The 24,449-nt window shown below is 41.8% G+C and overlaps 1 protein-coding gene across 5 annotated transcripts; it reads left to right on the top strand.

Annotated features, from left to right (window-relative positions):
- The first annotated feature begins 2,081 nt into the window (after positions 1–2,081).
- On the top strand, positions 2,082–24,433 carry LOC147239689 (uncharacterized). Of its 5 annotated transcripts, none has more exons than XM_086195514.1 (21): positions 2,082–2,215; positions 3,869–3,959; positions 4,072–4,125; positions 4,211–4,288; positions 4,406–4,494; positions 4,575–4,611; positions 4,699–4,811; positions 5,171–7,720; positions 7,916–7,983; positions 8,682–8,817; positions 9,204–9,261; positions 11,967–12,064; positions 12,240–12,445; positions 12,523–12,610; positions 14,329–14,406; positions 14,654–14,694; positions 15,093–15,176; positions 17,863–17,920; positions 19,800–19,873; positions 20,440–20,503; positions 23,935–24,433. In XM_086195514.1, the coding sequence occupies exons 2-21, from the start codon at positions 3,886–3,888 to the stop codon at positions 24,027–24,029; spliced, it is 4,143 nt and encodes a 1,380-aa protein (XP_086051640.1). In that variant the 5' UTR covers positions 2,082–2,215; positions 3,869–3,885; the 3' UTR covers positions 24,030–24,433. The 5 variants fall into 5 exon arrangements, with proteins under 5 accessions (XP_086051640.1, XP_086051639.1, XP_086051642.1 ...); XM_086195513.1 differs by lacking the exon at positions 2,082–2,215 and adding an exon at positions 2,834–2,966; XM_086195516.1 differs by lacking the exon at positions 2,082–2,215 and adding an exon at positions 2,834–2,966 and having other exon boundaries at positions 20,443–20,503.
- The last annotated feature ends 16 nt before the right edge of the window (positions 24,434–24,449 follow it).

Genomic DNA, 24,449 nt, shown 5'->3' on the forward strand with positions numbered 1-24,449 from the left:
AGGAGGAAACAAAGGCCAGCCTGGATGACAGGACTGCCACCAGCAGCATCAAGGAGCTCACTGTGGAGGAGCTCTGCCTCCTTGAAGACAAGGAGATGGAGTTTCTCCTGCGGGACCTGTCAAGCGAGGACCTCATAGGTAAGACAATACTTCTTTAACAACTCTTAATGTTTAAACATAATTAATAAGGGATATTAAAAAAAAAACAGGTTTTTTTGGAGATGTTATTTTTTGAGTGATGTCTCCCCAATAAAGGGAGAGTGTGATCATCCCACCCTGCTTGTCTCCTTTGCCTGGTCATCATTCAGGAAGCATTTCTTTCTTCTATTTACATGTATATATGAATCCCGCTCTGCCAGGTGGGCCATCCCTGCAACAGGTGGCTGCTAAGACCCCTGATGTTGCTACCAGCCATGTGGCAGAGCAGCAAGAAGCCGTCACAGACATACTAATCCAGTAAGTCAACACGAGTTCTATTTTGACAGCTTCTCATCACCTATTTTCTCCTTAGCTACCTTCAAGAGGTGTTTAAACTGCAATGTTTGTGTGCAGGAATGTCGTGTGTACGGTCAGTTTGGGCTGCAAAGTTGACTTGAGGTTCATCGCCTCAAAAGGCCAGAATGTCGAGTACAACCCAGCGGTAAAGAAACTAGAAATGGAAAAAAACAAAAAAAAACAAAACATCAAATGTAATCTGATCTAATTTTTAACCCATTTTACAGAAAACTCATTTACCAATCAGCCTTTTCCTGTTATTTTAGACTCACAATAGCCTCATAATGCGGATACGGAAACCCCATACAACTGCAATGGTCTACGGATCAGGCAGTTTAATCTGTGTGGGAGCCAAAAGGTAAGTCTGCTGGTGTGTGTGCAATTAAACTGACAAAGTATTCAGGCCAGGGTTGGAATGTGTTGTTTGGGCCTTGCAGTGTGGAGCAGTCACGAATTGCAGCCAGGAAATACGCCCGGATCATCCAAAAGCTGGGCTTCCCTGTTCACCTTAAGGGCTGGCAGGTCCAAAACATCGTGGCCAGCTGTGAGACCTTCCCAGTGAATCTGGAGCAACTGAAAGCGGCCCATCCAATGAAGTGCAAGTGAGGAGATACCCCCTTTATTTACATGTAGCATCACGCTTTCATCATTACACATTTAAAGAGTGTGCTGACTTTTGGTGGTTGCTCGAGTTTAGGTGAGAAGATGCATTTCATTTGAGGCTCAGGATGTGTTTAGCAAAACACTGACAGCGAGGACAAAATTCTAATCTGCCTCTAGAGGGATTAAGTCAGAGCGACAGTGACTGAAAGTTGCAGAATTTTCAAACTTCCATCCTATTTTGTGTTCCTTTCACACAGTTATGAGCCGGAGATGTTCCCTGGTGCCTCCTATAAAGTGAGGCCTGGCCTGACAGTGACCATCCATGCCTCAGGGAAAATTCACTTTACTGGTAAGCCTAATACTTCTGCTGCCCCCCCATGTTGGGTGAAGCTCAGTGCTATAGAGCAGCCAGGCCCCGATCTGACTCAGAGAAGCAATCAGTTTGTCATTTAGAAAAAGCTCATTTAGGTCTGTTTAACATCCGTTAGCAATTCTGTAGTCATTAAGAAGGTTCCGGGCTTACTTTACAAAAGACTTGTGGTAATTTAGCATGTCGTAGTCCTTAAAAAGTTCTAGACTTCTAAAAGTCCTTTAGTCTGACCTCATTTACAAGTAAAGATGTAATTTTGCATGGTGTTCAATTCCAGGAGCAAAGGAGGAGGCAGATCTCCATGAAGCATTTAACACGATTTATCCTCTTCTAATGTGTGTGAGGACGAGGACTTTGTCAAAACCCCAGGGCCCAAAAACCACTCGGGCAAGGTACAAGCCCACCTACAATGGTCCTGCTGGTAACCAGTCAGGCCCTTCCAGTTCCAGTTTGCACCAAAAAGGTAACTGAATAATGTGCAACTCTTTAAATACTATATTTGAATTGTTTGCACCCTCCACTGAACTTGCATTTTGTTCTGCCATACACAGCTGGCTCCAGCTCTAGTTAGGAGCTGGGTAAATGACTCTCCCCCTCTCCCCCTGTGTAGAGCCTCAGAACCTCACCTGGGACTGCAACACGGCTCACCCAAGCCAGTCTTGGTGGGGTCCTTTCTACCCATCACTATTGCCAGGTGGACCTGATGGAAAGGGGATGTGGGGTACCCGGGAGCCACCCCCAACTGTGGTAAGCGGGACGATGAGGTAAACCACAGGATACTGGAGATACTGTAGCTGTACTGTAGCTTTTTTAAAATTTCTATTTATTCTATTTTATGGCAGTGCATTAGAAGGGGTAGTTTTACCAACAATGAAATTGGTATAAGACAGATTTGCTTTTTAGATACATGTCATTGGTCTCTTTTTCTGTACACACATTTCATTTCTCACGTAACAATATCGACGACATGCAGGAAAGAATCCGGGCTAGAATTGATCCCTGGTTCTCTATGCTTAAACAATGTGCCACTGGTGTGCCCCGTGTTATGTCTCTCTTTTAATGTTATCAGCAGTTCCTCTCTGTTCCTACAAATTTCACATTCTAGGAACACATAGAACAGATTTAATGTGCTTATACACCTGCGTTAGCGTTTTTCAATTTTAATTGATTTCATTGTCAATATTATCAATGACTTAGGGAGAAATTAAAAGTGTCGCACTGTTTCCCTTTCCCTCAACTGTTATTTTACTGTATCTTAAACTCGAACTTGCATTTGCAAAAATCTATTCAATTCTTCCGTTCAAATTCATGAAAATAGTCAATAAACAATTTTGATTGAGGTCGTTTTTTGCAGTGTTTCACACTCCGGACCAGCCGGTGGCGCTGTAAAAAATAAATCCAAATGGCCGCAATCACATGAACAGAAGAAGACAATAGTTGCGGGAAAAGTGAAGCAGGCGATTCCTGTGTTGATACATTGAGACCATATGAAAACAAGGTAAATATGCAAAAATGTATTTTAACAATTGACTAGAAGCATTTTTCAAAATCTGATATACTAATTTGGTCCCATGTCAGCGTGTCTACGTGTTTGTGTCGATTATCTCAATCTCAGATAGATAAAACCGCTAAATTACTTGTGAAACCTCCAGGTTAAAGCACTGAAAACCAAATGTTTCGCTTTAATGACACCTTAAACAAGATACTGTTTTCAAATAAGACGGTGTTTTATTTGCTGATATGATTAAATGAACAATTGTGGCTCGTGACTTGATTCGAACACGTTTGCTAGTTGTCCACCATGATGTCACGAAATAACTTTTCAGTTCACATACACCATGTAAATGACAAAAGCCCTAAAAAGACTCTAAATGTGTGTGGTTGAATGTAGCAGCTTTGGTAAATTGCTATGTACATGAAACACAAATGCTGCGTGTACTGACATTACCAAAGTGCGTCTGGTTATTGAAAACTTAAGTAATTGTACGAGTTTAGAATGTACAAAATACTTATTTTTAGGGATGCGTGATATTTTTACAACCCATTTGGCCAGTGGCTGATTAATACAAATGTAAATAGAATCTGTTAAACGAGTTTATATCTGATTTGGATTTTGTATATACTGAAACACATGTAAACATTGTGCATTTGAAAAAGTATGTTGTTTTTTTTTTAATGGAAAAGTCCTTTTATCATATATTGGCCACATTGTTTCCTCTTCCTAAACAAAAGAGTAACAGAAAATAAGATGCTTGAAATAAAACTGGGTCGATTTGAATATTGGTTAGACGGATGTGCCGATATTATTGTGTATTTGGGCTTATTGTAGGAGGACCTTTTGTAGTATGTAGAAAAGAGATAACAAATATCTGTTGGTTGTGTGCATGCGTTTGTTTGTAGACTAAAAAAGAAGCACAATGAAAACCCCAAATGTCGCAGAGGTCAAAAGGGGGATTTCGGTCCTGTGGGAGAATCTGCAATGCCCTATATGGTGAATATTCTTCAAAATTCTACAAGATTCCCACAATGTTTGAAGAGGCAGAGTCAATTCAATTAAAACAAAAAAAAAAAACACATCTGTTCTTATTTTCTTTCATTACTAGTCTAGATTTATTGACTGCTCCTGTGTCTACCAAGTGTGACCATCAGTTTTGCAAGTAAGTAATGTTTTATTGACATGGTTATGTGAAGTCTACTTGAATTTAAATATCTTTAATCAGATTTTTTTTCTATTCCCTGCAGATTTTGTATGTTGAAGCTTTTGACCAACAAACAAAACAGGGCCTCATGCCCAGTGTGTAAAGCCAAGATAACTAAAAGGTTGGCAGTAATTTGATATATTGACAACAGGGTATCATTTACTAGAACCATTTCAAGTGCTTATTTTTCAAATATGATGATAGTAATATTTTTTTTACATTTTATTTACTAATGCAGGAGTTTGCAGGAGAGCCCAGGGTTTCAGAGACTTGTCACAGGATTGCAGGCCATGATACAGGCCTATGAGCAGGACACCGGCACAAACTGTAAGACTCTATCTAGAAATCTTGTAGAAATTACTTATGAACCTGATTTTCAATGACTAATGTTAGACTTGCATTTCCAGACTTCACTGGATTGGCCCAGCAAGGGCATCAATCGGGGTCAGTAACGTGTAAATCAAAAATAACATTTAATACATTTGTTTTCAGTTGTAGCTTACTTGTGTCTGTGCATCTACCTCTAATCAGTGTCAAAGATGATGAGAATAGTGAACACACTCAAGATACACCAGGCACAGACTCTGGAAATCTGGAAAATGGTGACAAGGATCTTCCACCGTCTCACTCTTCAACGATAGCAGGTAAGTCTTGAGGCCTTTATTGTGGGTTAATTTTTTTGTTTTTACCTCCCCACCTGCAACACAAGATCAGTCATTATGTTGTCACGTTGACTAAATATCCCTTCGCATTGCGCTCCAACTGCATTGGTAATTTCTTTGGTCATATACAGATTTGTTGTTCGTCATGGTTCCTCAGGAAGACAAGAAAAGTTTGCTGTAAGCCATGAAATACAAGCACATGGTAGTAATGTGCTTGTAGTAATGTGAATTTGAAGAAAAAAATATTTCAAGAAATTCGTAGACAGTGAATGTCGTTTAGAGGCGTGTTGTGTTTTAAACTGTATTCTTAGAAATATTTTAATTTTTCCCTTTGTTTTCAGCCAAGAACGAATTTGCAAAGGTCATGGGATTTGAGGACACGAGTCCGTTAATGACAGAAAACGAAGGTCTGGACAGCGGCTTAGGAGAGGCTATACAAACCTCAGAAAGAAGAGAGCACACTCCAGAAGAGTGTGTGGAACCAATAGAAGAAATGTCAGACGTCGTGGAAAATTCAGCAACATACAAAACAAGAGGCAAAGTGAGAAATGCCATTCTGGAGAATATCGTGGATCCTCCATTAACTCCAGATGAGTCTGAAAGCCTACCTCGAAGACGGTCTTCAAGAAAGCAGCAGAAAAAAGAGATTTTAGAGCAGAGGCAGAAGAAAAGTGTCGAGAAGGTAGCTGAGTGGCTGATGAAAGTTCCCATTGAGGAAGGGCTTGAGTTGGAAAAACCTGCAGACAAGGGCAGCTGTGACTCAAACAGCTCTGACAGTGGCTCGTCCTCTTCAACGCTGGATGTCAGGTTGTTCAGCAGTGATGTGAATGCTCAGAGGGAAGATGCTAGACCCCTGGAAGAGCAGGTGTTCGGAGCTGTCTACAAACGAGATAGAAGACGTAGCAGAACCAACGTTCATCCAGCAAATCCTTTTGTCAAGTCTCCAACACCCCTGTCAACCGTAGAAAGACAGACACCTGAGAATGTATCCAGGCAGAAGAAGAAGCCCAGCCTCACTCCTGCTGACTTTGTAAAGAAATCAGATCAAAATACAAGTGAGGAGGAAGAGCAACAAATGATGAAGCGAGTAAATGACTCCTGGATTGACAATGATTCTGAAGTGGTCTTCAAAAAACAGACCGATGACAAATATGTGGAAGAACTGAACAACTTTCCAGAAAGTGATGTGGTTCCTGGTCTCCTGTCAGAGAACGAACCCCATCAGCCAGAAACAGTGTCAAAGCAAAGAACGTGTACTCTGCAGCAGATTGACCGTAATATGCAAGAGCACGCGATGGAAGATATTCCACAAAAGAAAACCATCAAGAGGAGAGGTAAATTAGCAAAAAGCAAATCCACTAGAGTGCCGAAGCCACTTGATCTGGTTGGAACTCAAACTGAGGAAACTGTCCCTAAAGTTAGACCCCAAGCCAAAGAGGTACAAGTTCATATTGAGAATTATCCGAGCAGCGAGGACCAAGAGACCCCCATTATGAGGAGCAACAGGAGAAGTAGAAGGCTTCAGCTCTTTGTTGAGGAAGTCAAGAAAGCATGTACCCCAACAAAAGTGAGAACAAATATAACTGGAAAAGACAAAATAGCACAGGAGGAAGCTCTAGGTGGAATGTTGGATGATACCACATCACCTAAGAGCAGGACCAAGGTTGCCAAAAGAAATGGATGTGTTTATAATGATGACTTAGGAGGGGTTGAAAACATGGAGCTTGGTGAAACTTTTAACAATGTTCCAATCACTGAAACTCTCTCAGAGACCGCTTGTGTTGTCCCGGAGGGCCAAAGTTCAACAAGTCCAGCGGACGCAGAGCCAGAACCTGAAAGTGAAAATGTGGTCCCAATTCATATACAGCCAGAAACTTCAGCCGATGATACTAAAATTGCTCAGACAGAAAATGAGGAGGATAAAAATGACAGTGAGATGGACACGGAGCAACTGCTGAGAAGCTTCAAAGCCACTAAGAGGAAATCTTTCCATCTTGGCCATCCAGATCGGAAAAAGAGTCGCAGGTTAGCTGAAAATGTGTGCGATACCGAGGAGAACAGCTGCATTAGCTCTGGAGACAAAAGTGCACAACAGATTGAGGAAAGACCTGACATTGCTAGCAAAGATGCTGTAAAAGATGATGACAACTCCTCTTGCAGTGATGTCATACCAATGTCCAACCCACCCCTGCTGATGAGAAAACCGATTACCAGGAAGTCCGATTCAGTGGCCGTAGAGTGTTCAATCCCTGTTATCAGTAGTTCAGCTCAGGACATGGTCAGCAGTGCCCTAACACCTAATAAAGTCTTGACGCATGAAAGTGAAAATCCTCATCTTTCTGTTGTCCCTCTGGTAGTAGAATCAGGACTCTGCTTTCAGGCTGTTGAGCTGTCTGGTTGCAGCAAACCAGATGAGTTTGATTGTACCACAAAGGAGTCTAGCAAAGAGAAGGAGATACGAGGCAACGCCTCACCAGAATATTCAGATATACCTGGAAACCACTGTTCAGTCAGTACATCTGAAAATGCCATAAATACAGGGTCTTTAACTCCTGATGGCCTTGGAGAACTGGTCGAGCCCCTGGTACGTGAAACGAAGAACTGTGGAAGTGGAGAGCTCAGTGTCTATTCATCCATCAAGAGCAATCCAAGGAAGAGGAGGAGGAGGAGGGCTCAGAGGCTAGACTCTTCATCGGCGTCTGATTGCAGTGGGTCCAGTGAGGAGTTACCGACATTAGCTCAGATTTTCAAAACATCCGCACCTCCCAGTGTGGATGAGGAACTCTCCAGTGCAGAGAACAGATGTAAAGAACAGTTGAGCCATCCGCCTGTGTGCCCAAGCCCCAATTCCAGCCAAGCTTCTGTGGACTTGTTTGGGACACCTGATGAAGGTGAGTCGATTTCTCTTTCATCTAAATTGCTTTTATTAGCTTAATTTCAAGATTTACTGACACTGAAATAAAGCAAATCAATATTGTCTTTGTGTATTTCGCAAGAAATGCGCTTAGTCTATCTTTAAGATGTGGAAAAATAACCTCAAGCATTCACACATCATGCAACTTGGTGTTTTTTTCCCTTCTCCACAGGTGATACTCCAGTAAACGGGACAATCATCGAATCATCACAATTCTCAAGTGAGGTCCTTGTCACACAGGTAAATATAATCATGTTGTCAGTTATTTTCTTTGGTTCGATACAAAGCTCCATCTTAATCTAATGGTTTGAACAGCTTTAAAGCCAACATTCTTGTCATTCTGCTTGGTCATCACTTGCTTGTCTTTTAAATGATGCAGTGTCATATACTGACCCATAGAGGGCAGCCACCACATTTTGCCCAAACCAGACTGTCAGCTCCTGGATGACAGACTACCTCGCTGAGTAAAAAATGTCCCTCTCAGCAGCTTTCTAAATTGCATTTCATTTATGTTAGAGGAAGCGCTGCCTAGGTGATGATTCTTGTTTTTTGCCTCATCCATCTTCCTGCACTTGTATCCGTCGACTGTATTTAACTGGGACTTAAGAGTTTCATGCCCCGGTGTTTAGACAGAGCTCAGGATTACACACATCCAAACAAACAGCATGAGTATTATTGTGACTCACAAATGCCTGAGTCAATGTTGATACATAATCAATGTACTGCAAACTCATCGGATGAAAGTTCTGTACTATTCCAGTGATGCAATGGAACATCCATGTGTAAACTCGTCCATCTGTAACTCATTCACATCAATTGTAGCTGCGACCAGTACTTCTCTTTTCATCAAAATAATATACCGATCACCTCCTCTCACTCATGTCCCCATTGTGTGGCAGAAATTAACAAAAGACTCCTTTTTGTTTTTGTGTTTTTAGCAAAAAATGGAAATGCAGAAGGAGCTTGCGAGGCTGGAGAAGTTGATGGCGCTGGTGTCAGAGGTGCTCCAGGAGAAAGAGGGGCAACCTTCAAGCAAAGTCTCTTCAGAAACACATCAGGGCTGCAAAACCACACGTAAGCAGTCAGTTGAAGTTATTCTGATTAAAAACAAGCAGTTAAGAGAGATTCGTCTGCAATAGAAATAACTGTTGACTGTTCTCCTAAAGTCTCTGGCTTTGTGACAGTGCTTCATTCATGGTACTGAATATGACATCTTGAAAAACTTTGTTACCTCTTTCTTTAAACTCCAGTCTTTAGTCGCATTCCAATCTCACATTTAACTCTTTTCTGTGGATCCAAAGCAGCTTGACACATTATCAAAGAGCAAAACAAACTTTATGATGGTAAATAGGGAAAACATTTTTTAAAAAATGGGAAAGAATAACAGAAGTGAAGGAAGTTTAACCTATGGATCGATTACTTGTCATGAGCTAAATGTGATAATTGTGTTAAACCTTCAGATCCAGATGTGCAGAGACCCCATCCATGTGAGCCGGGTGAATGCGAGGGTCCAGACAGGTGGGTCATACCTTCAAGTAGGGGTGGGGATCATAGGTGTAACTCATTCTGATTAAAACAATATAGCAATTCTGCGATCATTAATATTTTGCGAGTCAAATAATCTTTGATGCATTACAATATCATTGTAACTAAGAAGAAATAATTGTTCTTACAAGAGAAAAAAAAGTTAGTTGCCAAGTCAGATTCACATACTTTATCAAGATAAAGCAAATACCTGTCTGTTAAGAAGTTGTTAAATGATGTGTGAAATGATCAACTTGTAATTTATAACAGAAGCTGTTTTAATGAAGTGTAAGTTCAGCGCTGACAGTGTGTTGTGATGAAGCATCGTGGTATGTTGGAGTAGTAGATGTACTGTCCAACCCCTACCCTCTGGAGTTGGCCCTCAGTACCCTTGAATGGCTTACCTGTAGTTTCTATGATGAGTTGATTCTCCTGGTCCAAAGGGCGGAAGTGAGAAACATTTTTGTGGCTGGTAATTAACAGTAATTTACCACCATAAACGAGAGCAAAAGACAGAAAAGTAGATGATAGTTTATAAGGACATGAAATGATCGTCTTCTATTCATGAATAAACATCAGTAACAAAGTAATTTACAGGAAAAATAGTGCATGCTAAAGGCATTTAATGGGCTTTATCACCGTTGATGACTTATTAAAGCAACAGGCATCACTGACAACTTCAATTAAACCACAAAAACATAATTAACAGCATGGCTTCATTTCAGTTCGAGAGGAAAACAGTGCCAGCGTGTGCGAAATGATCGAAGCAACATGGACTTTATTACTGTAGCTTCCCAACCAGGCAGCACAGGCAAGTGTCCTCTGTTGAAATAACCAGTGACCTGCGAGCTGTTCTACAGATTTTGGCTTTGAAGATCCTACATGAAAACAAGCGCCGAACGAATAGTTTCCTGACCTTGAAGAGCTTTTTGTTTTTTTCTTCCAACCATAAAATTGATCATTAAGGGAATCCAATCAGTAAGGAGAATCAACAATGGCATATCAGTAAAATCTCAATCTCCTGATAACTCCTGTGGCTGCTGCAACATTGTGGAAATGCAGCGTTGTGTGACTATCACCTGTTGAGCTGTTTTGTTTCTTCTCCAATCAACTGAACAATCAAAACTTTGCCCACTAAGACTTTGCACTAAAACAAAAGCTATGTCATCTTCCAGAAAGAAGCCCTGGAGTTCAGTGTGTGTTTGAAATTTGAGGGGATGAGTAACAGTTTAACAAAGAGGATCAGTCAAAGTGAGGGATGGTAGCAGATTATGGTTTTTAGTCTTGGTGGTCCAACTGGTCTTGAGATGTAACAGTCAAACCTTCTGTCAGTAATAAATCAGCCTCAGTTTTTTAAACAGTAACCAGAACAAATGTCATGTTTGTAACTGAAGGGTGAAGTTGGCGTCTGTGTGCTGCCAGCCTCCCTCCCCCTCTCCCCCTCTCAGAGGGTGATGCATCTGGAGAGGATAGGCAGATAATCTCACTAATGAACCCAGAATCTGCTTATGCTCACGAGAATAAAAAAGTCATTACCGACTGCATCTTATATGTCATTTAGAGCACTTAGAGGGAAACTTGTGTTGCCACAGTAATTTATCTCTCCCGCTTGACTGCACCCACCCCACCCACCCCCTCAAACCTCTCGCCTTGCAGGGTTCTAAGTGCTATCCTCCGGGCAAGAGAGACAGGAAGATGAAGCGAGGCGGTAGATAAGAACATGGAGGGGCTTAACTATACAACACAGGAGAATGTGCTCTAAATTAAAAAGCACAAGTTCCATGAGCAGCTCTGGAGTGTATGATACGTAGTGTATGAGGCAGTGTTACTCTGGTATAGTTCATTTTAATGCAGGCGCACTGCCAGTATTAATAAAGAACTCTCAAGAAAACCAGAGAAGAAGTTTAGATATCAAAGAAGTTGTGATCTACCGATAAGTACAAAGGAAAATGATCAAGTCCTCTGTTGTCCCTGATCCAGATATAGCCATTTGATATTGATTATCTACCATTATGAAGTTCTCATCTAATATTTATACGTTCCCTTTTAATACAAGTTAATGCTGTATTTTACTTAGTTTAACGGTTTAGGGGTACATTGTCATTAGTTTTGGGACAGTGCAGCTGGATATTGTCCTCGATGCTGCAAAAGTCCCACCCATCCATTTTCTATACCCCTTATCCTTGAAGGGTTATGGGGGGGCTGGAGCCTATCCCAGCTGACATTGGGTGAGAGGCAGGTTTGCCCTGGATGGGTCGCCAGTCCATCGCAGGGCCATCAGGAGCAATTAGGGACTCAGTGTCTTGCTTTAGGGTACTTGGACATGGTCACTAGGGGAAGTGAGGATCAAACTAGTGACCCCTCTGTCGCTAGATGGCCACTCTACCCCAGAGCCATGCTGCCCCTTGGTGGCAAAGTCATATAGCAATTACTGTGGACAATATTGTGATATAAACAAATGGTTGAATATGTCAGTACCTCATCCTTGCAGACATGGTTTTGAAATTAGAATTGTAACATTGTCTTACTGTTTGTCACAGCACTAGTCAAATTGATAAATCCAACTTCACATTTGTCCATTTAAACATACAAAGCAGACAAGTACACATGCATAATATAACCACCGCCAATTAACATAAAAATCCTCTCAAGCTTGTCTCTCTGTGTAAAACCGAAGTTAATATATACATTTCTTTTAGTGTGAGAAATGCTCCAGAGGGAGGGCGAGGCAGACGACCACACGATGGTGAAGGTGTCACCCAGGCTGTGTCAAAACCCGATGGCCCTTCAGAGACGGGTAAGAGATCAAAGATCCCATGGACATGTCTTTATTCCTCCCATAATGTGATTGTTGGACTGGGTGCAACTTAGCTCTGACTGAGTGTGACACAATGTAATAATAACGTGTTTCAAAGAGGAACGTTGTTGGTTAGGTTGAGTTCTCTTTCTTTTTGCCTTTTTGATCTCTTCAGCAGTTCAATCCCCCATACTCGCAGAACCCAGCGGAGAGGGTATCGATGCCGCCAAGACCCCTCATTCAATCTCAGCAGCCAGAACACTCAAGAAGAGCAATTCACCATTGGATGGACAAGAAGACAAAGAAAATGACACCCCAGAGAAAGACAGGAATAAAACAAAAATGGTGCTTGTGTCATCTGGGTTAGAGGCGGCGGAACAGGTGATCTTCCACTTCTGTTTATTGAGCAGGTTTAATTATAGGTTGAATTAACCAATCACACCTGTCTGTTGATGCAGATCATGGTGAAAAAGTTTGCCAAGCGAGTCGGTGCCCACGTGGTTTCACAGGTGACGTCAGAAGTGACTCATGTCATCATGTGCACAGGTATGTCGCTGTGTTTTTGGGAGGTTCTCTGTGGTAAAATTGCAAGAACTGGGATTCATTTTGAAGAATTGCGCTTTCTGATGATTAGAAAATGCCCTTTAACAGTTGAATGCATTTGTGAAGCCGCTGCTGGTAAGAGCAATATGTTCTCTTGTTAGATTGATGAACCGGAGGCCCAGGTACGCAGTTCCAACACATTTGAATACATTTGCTTACTGCCTTTGAGACGATTTGCTGGTTATTTTTACTGTGATGCCTATGTAGTTTTATGTATGAATGATTTTGATACAACTTATGTCAAACAGAAGTTTAGTTAGGCTGCCTAGCGACAAACCCGAATTGGAGCAGGTTCAATGCTTATGCTTTTTCCCCATGCACAAAGATTAGTTTATTTGGAATATGCCTGCTAACATGTAAATAGGAATATTCCTGCAGCTGCAGGGCAGATAAACACTTTATTCAGAATATTACCGTAACCAGAATATGGTCCTTAATCAGATGAGGATTGAAGTTTGGCTGAATTCGCATCACTTAATGTGATGGCGGAGTTGGGATATTCTGGTTGGACTGGATATTAGAGTAATGATCAGATTGCTTTCGATCTTTCCACAGTTTCTTACGCAATTGTTTTATAATATGTTGAAGCCAGAACATTTGTAGAATTTCTTGTAGTTCCAGCTTGTTTTGTACATCCTCTAAAGCCAACCTTACAGATGAGCTCTCTTTCTCCATCAACCCACGCACTCTCTCCTCTATTCACATGCTAGTTACTAATTACTCCTCCCTGATACATCATTTTTAATTTCAAAGCTTGCTGTCTCCAAAGCACCATATTAACTGCTGCTGTTTAAGAAGTTCTTTTAATGGCAGCTGTTTCCCGGGCAACCATATAAAATTAATTCTAGGCCTCTTGATCTTTGTGATTTAAGGTGGATAAGACCACTTACACATTTATTTAGTCTTGAATAGAAATTGATTGATTTATTATTATTGACTCTATTCTGTTCTGTAGAGTTTGACCTATTGGTGTTTTTGGCTCTGTCCCCTGAAAACAAAGTGGTTTGCTCTTTTTTTAAGCATTTAACACGACGCAAATCATCTTCGGAGCTCTGGCCTTCTTAAAATCTACTGTTGCTACTTTTGAGGTCTGCATGTTGTGTGTCAGAACACAAAATAGACTCTGTGTGGAATTTAAGCGTTTACTTAAAAAAAAAAAAAAAAAAAGTTGACAAAAATTTGCAGTAGCCGACCTATTTTTTTTTCCCATCTTGTTTTCAACACCCGTTGATTTGTGATGTACGAAGGCCATTTGCAGTCTAAATTGACGATTAAGAGTGAAGGGAATATAAAGACAGTGTTGTATTGCGACATTTTGAATGACAATATTGAGTCAGTATTTTGATGTTTGATTGTATTGCAATAAAGGACATCAGTGAAGTGAGTTTTCTGCAAATAAAAGGGAATTTAGTGTCGTGAGATTACTGGCAGTTTTGTTTTAGAAACATCATTTTCAGTCGACAAAAAAAACCAACATATTGTCAGTGAACAGAGGCAAATATGGTGACACATGGCAATTATATTAATATTGTGTCTCTGATGCTTCCCGTCCCCTCTAACAATGCTCATAAATGTGCAACTGTGTTTACACGAGTTGTTTTTTTAAACCAGAGAAGAAGAGTTCAGGTCATACACTCGGTTTCATCTCTGTTCTTTGCCAGATGAACAATTGGTGTGTGAACGCACTCTCAAGTACTTCCTTGGCATCGCAGGCAGGAAGTGGGTGGTGAGCTTCCAGTGTGAGTATTGACATTCCTTCATTACTTCAGTTATGTTTCTATGTTATGTTTGATTTGAGGCTATATATATTTTATTCGTAAAATATTCAATTACTGGACCGGACTTATCAGGCTCTTTCACTGCTGAGTTTAGAACAAAGACAACACAAAAATGGAGGGCTGTTACGTAACGCTTTAGCCACTGAAATTCTGCGTGTGCTCCCAACAATAACCTCCTAAGTTTTGTTCTTTTATTGCTTCTCCTCAGGGATTTCTGAGTGCTTCAAACAAAAGAAACTCTTAGATGAGGTATGCTTGCCTGCGCCCTCCTTGCATGCTGGCTGTTCCCTGTTACATTTCTGTATGTCTGGATGTTGAATTAAGGCGGCATGATGAATCTCGCCATGTGGTTTTTTTTTCTGCGATACCTCGTAAATTATTTGTCGTCCATTTGCTTTAGCAGTCCGTGTATCTGCTACTCTCTTTGCTTGACAAGCGTTGAATGCTTTGTCTAGCTTTGTTTTGTATTGTCATTCATTAAAATTGTGAGCATCTTTATGTGTCTAAGTGTACGTGGAACTGCCAAAAAAAACCAAATGACTGAATGAACTCGCTGTCAATGTGAAGGCATGTTGAGTGAACCTCAGTTATTCATGCAGGAGGATTGACGATTCTCTTACTCACACACACTTTGCGTTTTCCATCAGAGCATCTTTGAAGTGAGAGGTGATGTGGTAAATGGGCCCAACCACCGTGGACCCATGAGAGCTCGTACCACTGAAGACAATAATGTGAGTCCTTCACACACTGAACAGCGCTGACTGGTCTGTATTTATTGGGCGTAAACAAAGCTGGTGGTGGCTGCTTTCACCTGCTGCAGCAACATTTTATTTTAGATTTTCACTCATGCGTGACCTTATACTCATTAAAATTATTTCTCTGAAAAAGCGTGCATCAAGAATGAAAATAACTTGCATGATAGCACTCGAAGAGCACAGCCTTTCACAGAAGCCAAGAACACACAAATACGCAGTTTTATTCTATGAAGGAGAAATTAAAGATAATTTATTTCCTTTTTTTTTTTTTTTTTTTAACTACAGATCTGCCCTAAAATTGAATGATTCTCCCTTGGACCGTACTTCATCCCTCCAAGTGTCATTAAATTTGTACTTGTTCTTGTGTAATCCTGCTGAAAGACAGACAGACAAACAGCCCCAAAAAAATCCCTTAACTGCATCGATGGATGAAATATAAAAGAATATTGCATAGTATCCATTGTTGGTACACACGCAACTGAAACTGGTTAAACCTCCACTCGGTAGTCTGGCTCCAGCCCTTTGGGTAAGGATGTTGATCATATCTTCAAAATTCTAACAGGCCATCTCTTTTCCATTCTATTTATTTTCAAAATGATTTTTAATCTCTGACTATCTGGAGCAACATTGCGATGTAAACAGCAGAACGCTCAGGTATCCAGCTTAAATTCTCCTCAAAACACATAGCTGCACAGACCAAGCCGTGACGCTCCATGTCGCCTTTCTCATGTTTAAACTGTTTTCTTCTGGAGGATTCTCCTCCAGTCAGATTTCTGGTGCGTGTTTGACACATTTATCTCTGGACATCTCTGGATCTTCCCCAAAATGACACATAGAATGACATTCTGAGCTTGCCAGTGGCAAAATTTTGTCTTTGATATGGACAGCTTCCCTGTGGGGCGGTGACTAACCTAGCCTCTCAAAATCAGACAGATTTCTATAATGTCCCTTTTTAATAATTTTTATAATGGAAACACCAAACTGAGGGAAAATCAGAGCCAGCTTTAAAAAATACCAGAATTTTCCTTGAATGAGGAGTTTAACACTTGGTGACGCAGGACATTTTATAAGAGTGTTTTTGGAGAGTAAAGGAGCACTGACAGGAGAAATCAAAGTCCCCAAGGAACCTCATGCAGATACGGGGAGAACATGAAAACTTCACTCAAAAAGGACGTGGGACAGCAGGGTCTTAAAGCCAGGAACTACTAGCTGCAACAGTGAGGCATCATGCTGCTCTGTTTGTGATTTGCACCTCCCGGGTTTGGCTAATGATGAACATAGTTTTTCCAGCATGGCAGATTGACTGTCATGCCAGGTCAGGTGGGTGCAAAAAACAACAACAACAAAACAGACCGGTGCATCACCAGTTAACAAACTATGAACTTGAGAACTCTTGGTCTTCACAAAATAATCAAAACAAAAGGTTGACATTGTATTCTGGAAAAGACAAACCACAGAAAGTAGTAGTGAACTCCCTACTGTGTGAAAATCTCCCCAATGACTGTGGTGAAGATCAATGACTTGTAATCTGAACTGGACATGGATGGCTGTTAGCTGTAAAGAAATGTAAATAAACACCATACAGCGGTCTCTGTGGCCTCCAAGCTCAGGCCCGGTTGTAAGAGTTAATTGTAATTTCCCTCCTGGTGTATGGCCAGTAGGCGTGCTCCAGTTACCACTGAGGGAGAAAATTAGAAACGGCGAGATGTCTTGTTGGCCATATCACTGCCTTTGAAGAAGCTCCCCTAATTGAATTAGATAGTAATTTCAGGCTTATTTCAGCAGCTTCAACACAGCCCAGCTACTTTGATGGAGCCAGACTGAACGTCTTGTTCATATTCACTTTCTGTCACCTGCACTACTGTGACAAACAGAATAACAGATGAAATGGAACGCCAGGAGGTCCGTCAGCGGAATGTTGATGCCCAGGAAATCCGTCAAAGCCAGTGCATTTGTGTGTGTGAATAAGCTTGCAGTCATATGTGGCTGGCGTGCACATTATCACATCACACACTCTTTATACATCCTGAAGGACATTAGTGTTGTCTAAATTAAAAATCTGCAAGAGAAACACTATTTCATCTCACCAAGCACCTCTGGCTAATGATCATGATGGACAGACAGTGAGGTGTGTTAAATTAGTATTTCTCTCTCCTGTAGTTGCTTGTATTTACCCTTCAGACAGATGCATCCACTGGATATGAGGCACGTTTCCTCTTTGTGGTTACTATAGTTCAAGGAATCTGTTTCACATTCCCATTTAAAATGTATTGACCCTGAATGCTCTAACAGTGTCCCCGCTCGTCAGATGGCTCGTTTTTCTTTATGTGCTTAAAGCGTGGTTTTACCAAGGTGAAGGCAGCTGTGTTTGCTCTTCCCTATTCGAATAATCGCCCGCAATACACCGAGAGCAAGCATGGTGGTGAGGTGTTCCTCTGATAAATTGTGGCGTGTTTGAGGTGGTGAAGTGTTTGAGCTTCATTGGTGTAACCTCTTGGATGAGTGAAGAGTTCAGGAGCTGCTCCCTCGCAGTGTTATTGAACACAGTTCCAAGGTGAAAGTCACTGAAAAATTGCTCTTTCTACTGCAACTGCAGACATTGGGCAGCTATTTCACAGCTGATTATTTGAACCTTAACTTGTGTTGCTCTCTTTCTCTTCAGCTGCTCATGAAAGGCTTCAAGATTTGCTTCCAAGGAACCTTTACAGACATGACGACAGGTAAGAACAAAAAAAGAATTCTGCAGAAAACATATCTTTCATTTTGAAAAAGGTTCCTTTTCATTTTTTTTTACATTTTTGCTTGTTGAGATTGTTTGCCTCCTTGATGCGACACAGATTTTAAGCATCATCTCACACATTGTCGTGTCTCGTTTGTGCTGAGTGTTGCATCACCAGGAGGTTGCTGGGGAACCGGCTGAGACTCCAGGAAGTCACTGTGCCTCACTCTAAAATATTCCAGCGATTCCTTTATTCTTCATAAACATTTTTGGTTGCTACCTTAACCAAGAATCTTATATTTTCACTCTCTTCTATAGTTTGTGTATTTGCAGTCAAACTTGGTGGAGGGGTGGGATATAAGTCAAGGAAAGAATCCATTCAATTTTGGTCAGATATGGCATAGGGGCACCTGTTGGCAACAGCAACTTCCATGTTTTGTTTTGTTTTTTTTACACTGAGATGTACTCTCCTTGACCTGACCAGATTTGATTAGAGTCTTGCCTCCCCTCCTGAACAGCCGCACACTCCAAGCACAGGGGTGTGTGGGCCCGCTCATCACTGCTTGCAGCTTTAACTGGGGCCCGATCGTAAAAGTGCCAGGGGCAGAAAGTCGGCCTCGGCTGAGGTTTATGCTCTCCGAGCGCTTTCTAGTTTAAATCATTTTCCAGACACAGGTGAGATTCTCTGTCCCGCTGCATTTTCCACAACACCTTAGATAAGTGAATTTAAATGGCGTTTCCACAAATGAACGTGAAAATTCCCTTGATTTTTGCAAACCACCAAAGAAAGGTTTCCACTGTTTCAGTCAAAACTGTTTGCTCTCAGCATATGCTTTAAAAGAAAAGACTGCAGAAAAAAACCTCAGGCGTCATTTCATGGAATTGTTGCCTTTTATAGCTTCCTTCATGCTGTTTGCACTGTTCTGTTTTCTGAATTACAATTTACTTTCCTCAGCCACACTTACATTCTTCTATTGATGTCGGTGTCCTGCAGGACTCCGATAGACACCCACCATGCTTTAAAGAGAAGGGGGGCGCAATAAAAGTATAGTGATAGCAGCTCATGCAGGTTTTGACTGACACACAGAACAGCTTGAAACCTGTGTTGTTTTTAACCCCTGTCATTCTGGGACAAGAGAACAATGATGAGTAACTTCTGAGTGTGGGCGGGTTGAATGCAGACTTGGGAGATGTGCGGCACATTTTTTTTGGTGTGGTGTTGTTGCATAGTCACACTGGTTTCTATGGAATAAGCTTGCAGCCTGGAAATAATTCCTGAAACGAAAAAAGCATTCAGTGGTAGCCAACGTGCTTCTGGGTTCAAATGATTTAAAATGTCCAGGGCTTTTTGTAACCTCCAAGTTTAAGATGGGGAGGAGTTTGGTTTACCTTCAAACAAAATACTTCTAACAAGAGTGAATGGACAGATATATCATGGGTGAAGGTCTCAGGAGACACACAGCTTTAAACCCACCGGCTCCCTTCTTTCTGGGCCTCCTCAAGTGCTCCTGCAGCAGCCTCCTCGCACTTCCTGTCGGATCGATGAAGCTTTCCTTGTGAGGGAGTAGTTGAAAGATTTTCTGTTACATGGCAGAAACATAAGGATGATGTCTTCCAACGAACAGGATCTCATCCATTATTTAATCACGCGTGTGTGTGCGCGCGCGCCACATATTGAGGTCATGTAATTAGATGGAATTGGATGGACAGCGGTCAGCGCAGACAGACTTTTTCTAAACCAGGTTGGTTGAGTGAGCTGCCGTAGTGTTGAACTGCTCCTCAGCAAAGAAAGCTCAAATGCTCTGCTGTCAGTCCTTATTTCTGACAGGTTCTCCCTTGAACATGTTCTGCTAATTTTGCTGTTTGTGTGTGTTATCTAGACCAAATGGAGTGGATGGTGCAGTTATGCGGAGCAGCTGTAGCGAAAGATCCACTTCTGCTCGACCGTAAACTGGTAAGACTATCAAGTGTGTCACTGTCTTGAAAGGAAAAACTGGAGAGGAGAATACCCAAGTGGATTTGCTGCCTACTTGTCAGTCAGCATAAATTCTAACAAACGCTGAAGCACTGGGACGTTCTGTAACAGTGATTAACTAAGAAAACAGAAGGGGCGCAATTCTTCTTCAAAGTCTCATTTATGTTTAAAATGTGCCTTTTCTTCATTGCAGTATATGACTTTTAATTAATGAATATCAGGACTCGTGTATATTTCCCTCTCCCAAAGCCAATGGGATTTTTACACTGGATTTTGGGTTACTGCCAGTAGTAAGAAGTTTAAAAGACTCAAGTTTCGTTTAACCTGTTCGTCTTTAAAAAATGATCTCTTAGAATAGTTTTGAAGCATAATTTAAACTATGAACACACTTAATATGTGACTATCGAAACACTTCCTCTCTGAAGCATATAAACACAGTTGTGTTCATAAAGCCATAAATGATACAGACCAACCATAACTGCTACAGCATAGATGTAATACGTGCATATTTTATTGAATGTGGTATTTATTATCTTGTCACATAGAAGAAGTCCTGTCAGCTCATCATCGTGCAGCCTGGATCAGCGTCACGGTCGGCCACACACAGCAGTGAGTTTTAGTTTTCACTACAAATACTTTTTTTTAAAATTCATTTTCAAACTCTCTCATACACAAACACACGTACACGCCCTGTCTTTCAAATACAGAGTTCATAAAGACCGCTTTTAGACTGACAGCAGCAGTGTGAGCTAGTTACATAATTCATGTTACGGTTTCAGCAGGGAGCTAAGAGCGCAGGGAAGCCCCACAGGAGTGTAAGTGTGTGTGTGTGTGTGTGTGTGTGTGTTTTGTAATTTTATTCATATCTGTTGAGACCAAATGGTACTCTTGTGGTAGTAGTAGTAGAAATATTTGTTTGAAACATGACCAGAAATTGCCAACAGATCAACAAGATGTGAGTAATTTATGACGGGGGACATAACGACTCTTAAGAGACATACTGTCATACGTGGTACTGCTGAGTACAGCACAAAGCAGCCTATATTAAGCTCATATTTAGGTGGACTTTATTTGAAAGGGACAGCGCATATTTATGAACATCAGAATAAATGCACTTGTAAATATGCTGAAGTTTGCGTAAGTGCCAGTTTACATCCTTTGTCCCTTGACAAGTAGATAGCTATAAAAGACCATCGAAGGACAGTAAAAACACATCAGTGACATAATAAGAAATATAACAACATGCATCAGTTCAACGAACCATTTGTATCGTTACAGACACAGGTTAGACGTTGTGTTGAAGTGCGAGGCGCGTAGTATCTTGTCTCGAGTGCAAAGGCGAAGAATTTAAGACGCACGTTGGTTGCACACGAGCGTCATCTGCTGCTTTACCATCTTATTTAGTTCAAAGCAAACTGAGGTTCCTGGAAGAAACAGCTCCCCCGCCTCCTGTGGGTAGTTCACGTCCAGACGGAGCAGTCGATGAAGCACGCACACCTTGTTGTAGATTCCCATGGGACAAAATAAGTGCGCCCTCCTCAGGTGGGATGTTTTTGCACACGAGCATTCTCACTGCCATTAGCACTGCTTGTATCGACCTGGTGGGCTGACACACCCCACTTGTCACGCATCACTCCAGTTAGACCTCTCCTAAAGACGGTGGGCATTTGCGGGCCATCCGACACCAAACATCCGTCTGACGCTCCCTTCAGTGACGTCACGAGCGTAGCAACGTGTGAGGTTGTCTTAGCTAGATTTATTACAGTAGCTCCACCAAGAAGGTCATGTTTTCACTGCCATTTGTTTGGCTGTAGGCAGGCACAATCACTATCGGACTCATTTACATCAAAAACGTTCGGGGGGTGCAGCATTGGCCAAGGAAGAATATATTATATTTTCTGGCAGATAAGTCAGTGTCACCTGGTGGCGACAGGAAATGGCATGTTTGTTTTCATTTGGACATTCCCCTCCCATTACATCTGGCTCAGATTTTGCCAGAAACACCTTTAGAACTTGATGATGTGCTACTGTGAGACTGAGTTATGTGTTTCAAGGGTTACCGTGGCAGGGCGGACAGTGTTTATAGTTTGCCATAACACTGGAAACTGTATAACTGCACTGCACACAGCCAGAACCCAGACCTCAAGACATCTACAAGCTGAATATAAGTCATAGTGCCACCTAGTGGTTACAGGAAGAGAATGTGACGTAACAAACGTCATTTGATTCGTGACCCACGGTAACATGATATATAATAAGTATGTTATGTGTTCTCCAGCACTAACTTGAGTACGCTCAAGAGATGACCTGAAAATTGAATTTGAAGAAAACTGACATCAGAACAAAATATTTCAGTTAAACCATCAGTACACCTGTCCATCCAGCAGCGAATGAAAGTGTGTGTGTGTGTGTGTGTGTGTGTGTGTGTGTGTGTGTGTGAGAGGAGCGATTGTGAATTGACAGAAAGGAGAAGATGCCAGCCTAACTGAGACAGGTTCACCAGGGAAACAAGTGTGAAGGAAACGAGGCAGCAGAGAAATGGCCGAGAGAAAATGTCAAATTGGAACGAGGGAAATGTCAAAACATGTTGGCCTCTTAAAAAAAAAAACAAAAAAAAAACGTCTGTCAGTTTGGGAGAATGAGAGAGAGGAGCTCTAAGAATTCTAAGAATAAAGCGTCCCTGGATAAGTGTTCATCCACCAGGAGAACTCAGGACACTCACCGGGCAGCATGAACGTTGCAGGAATTGACCCCCATCACCCCTCCCTGACGTTTGGGTTTCTGCTGCATCAAAGTCCACTAACTGAAACGACTTCTTCCGTAGTGACATAACTTCAGTGCGGAGGAAGAAGAGAACAAAACAAATCGCAACTTGGAAAAAGAAGTGGGTTCGTACCCAGCCACTCTGTATTTAATGTGGGTGGCGCCATCTCTCAATCACACGCATCATCAGGTGCTCAGTCCACCCTCAGAGTTCTTTGTTTTTGTTTCCAGTCAAGTTGTCCTGGTCGTGTCCACTCCAGCGTTTACCGCCAACTGCCACGTGCTTCCTCCTTCACGTTCGGAGTCGCCGCCGTCGCATTTTTCTCACCTAAGCAACTGACATTTATTTGAATTTGTCCAAAACTTGGCTGACGCGTCGTTTACTCCGCCTCCCATTTCCTGGCATCTTTATTTGCACTGCTGCATATTTTATGATGGCTGTCCTCATCTATATCCTGTAACACTCAATCATAGCTCAGGTAATTGAGTAGTTCCGAGCCCCTCCCATCACCCCCCCCCCCATTACCCTCCTCTTCCCCCTCTTCCCCCTCTTCCTCGCCATTGATTGAAATCACACTCTGCTCTCGTCTTTCTCTCACCAAACCTCTTTTGTCATGGAGAGCACAGCGATCCGCGCTCACAGTTCACAAATGAAAGCCTGGGTCTCTCTCTTGGTCAATGTACTGTTTAAAAAAAAAAAAAAAAAAAAACCTTCATGGTACTTGACTTGTACTTCTCGTATTATGACGGCGCCTGAATGGTTTTCCCACTTCTCTCTATTAATCTCTTATGAAATGATATACCATCTAAAAAGGAGCAATATTCAGGCTGCTACCGTTCAGTTATCTGACCTTCTCTGACAGGTTGCTTACAGCCGTAGTGAAGTAGCTCTTTAACACAGACGCGAGAGACGCTGCAGCGCGCGGCGGCTTCCCTCCTGGGACGGTTGAGGCGATTAGGTCAAGAAGCCAGTTCGTTTTTCTCTCGTCTACAAGTGATTTTGGAATCTATTAATGCGTTGACGCATTTCTCACTCCCAGCTGAGTTTTGAGGAAAGTACAAATACTTGTGACTAAGAACAGCCAGTAGACATTTCAGCAATTGTTTTTTTTGTCCTTCGAAGGCCTCATTTTGACTTTTGTGCTTTTGAGTGAAGGGTTTGAATCAGTGTCTGCACTTCTACCTCTTTTTATACATCTATGTTTTTTGTTGTTTTTTTTTTTCAAATCTACCCGTTTATGAAGAATGTTGTCCCTTTTGCCACCTCTGCTGCGCAGGTCTGTGTAAACACGCCACCGTTGTGACCCGCGGCTGGTTGTTGGACTCCGTAGCGACCTACACCCTCCAGAACTGTAGCAGCTACACCACTTGAGCCAAGGAAGCTGTTGTGTCCTCGTCCTGCTTCGGCTCCTCCTGACTCATTTTACAACTTTCTTTTTTTTTTTAATCTTCAGCACAGTAACTATCGCCCTTCTTTCTGTGTGGATGAGCAGCAAGCACCGTCCTGTATGTTACGATGTATTTAAAGTTAATCAATAGATGATCTTGTCTCATATTTATTGTGCGCACACACACACACACACCCCTCTCTCTCGCTGCTACCTGCAATACAGTTCGAGGATATTTGTTTTCGCAGGCTTTAGAATATATATGAGGTGACTTTCTTTTAACATCACAGCACCAGTGAAGCTTTCACCAGCCTCAGGGGTTTCAGAAGAAATCTCATTTCCACTAGTTAGTGTTTTATGATATCTCCTGTCAGCTCTAATGTATTTTAATAAATAAGCTCCTG

Source organism: Aulostomus chinensis, chromosome 23 (genome assembly GCF_037954235.1).
Source record: "Aulostomus chinensis isolate RoL2024-O1b breed Wild chromosome 23, RoL_Achi_v1.0, whole genome shotgun sequence".
Classification (NCBI taxonomy): Eukaryota; Metazoa; Chordata; class Actinopteri; order Syngnathiformes; family Aulostomidae; genus Aulostomus; species Aulostomus chinensis.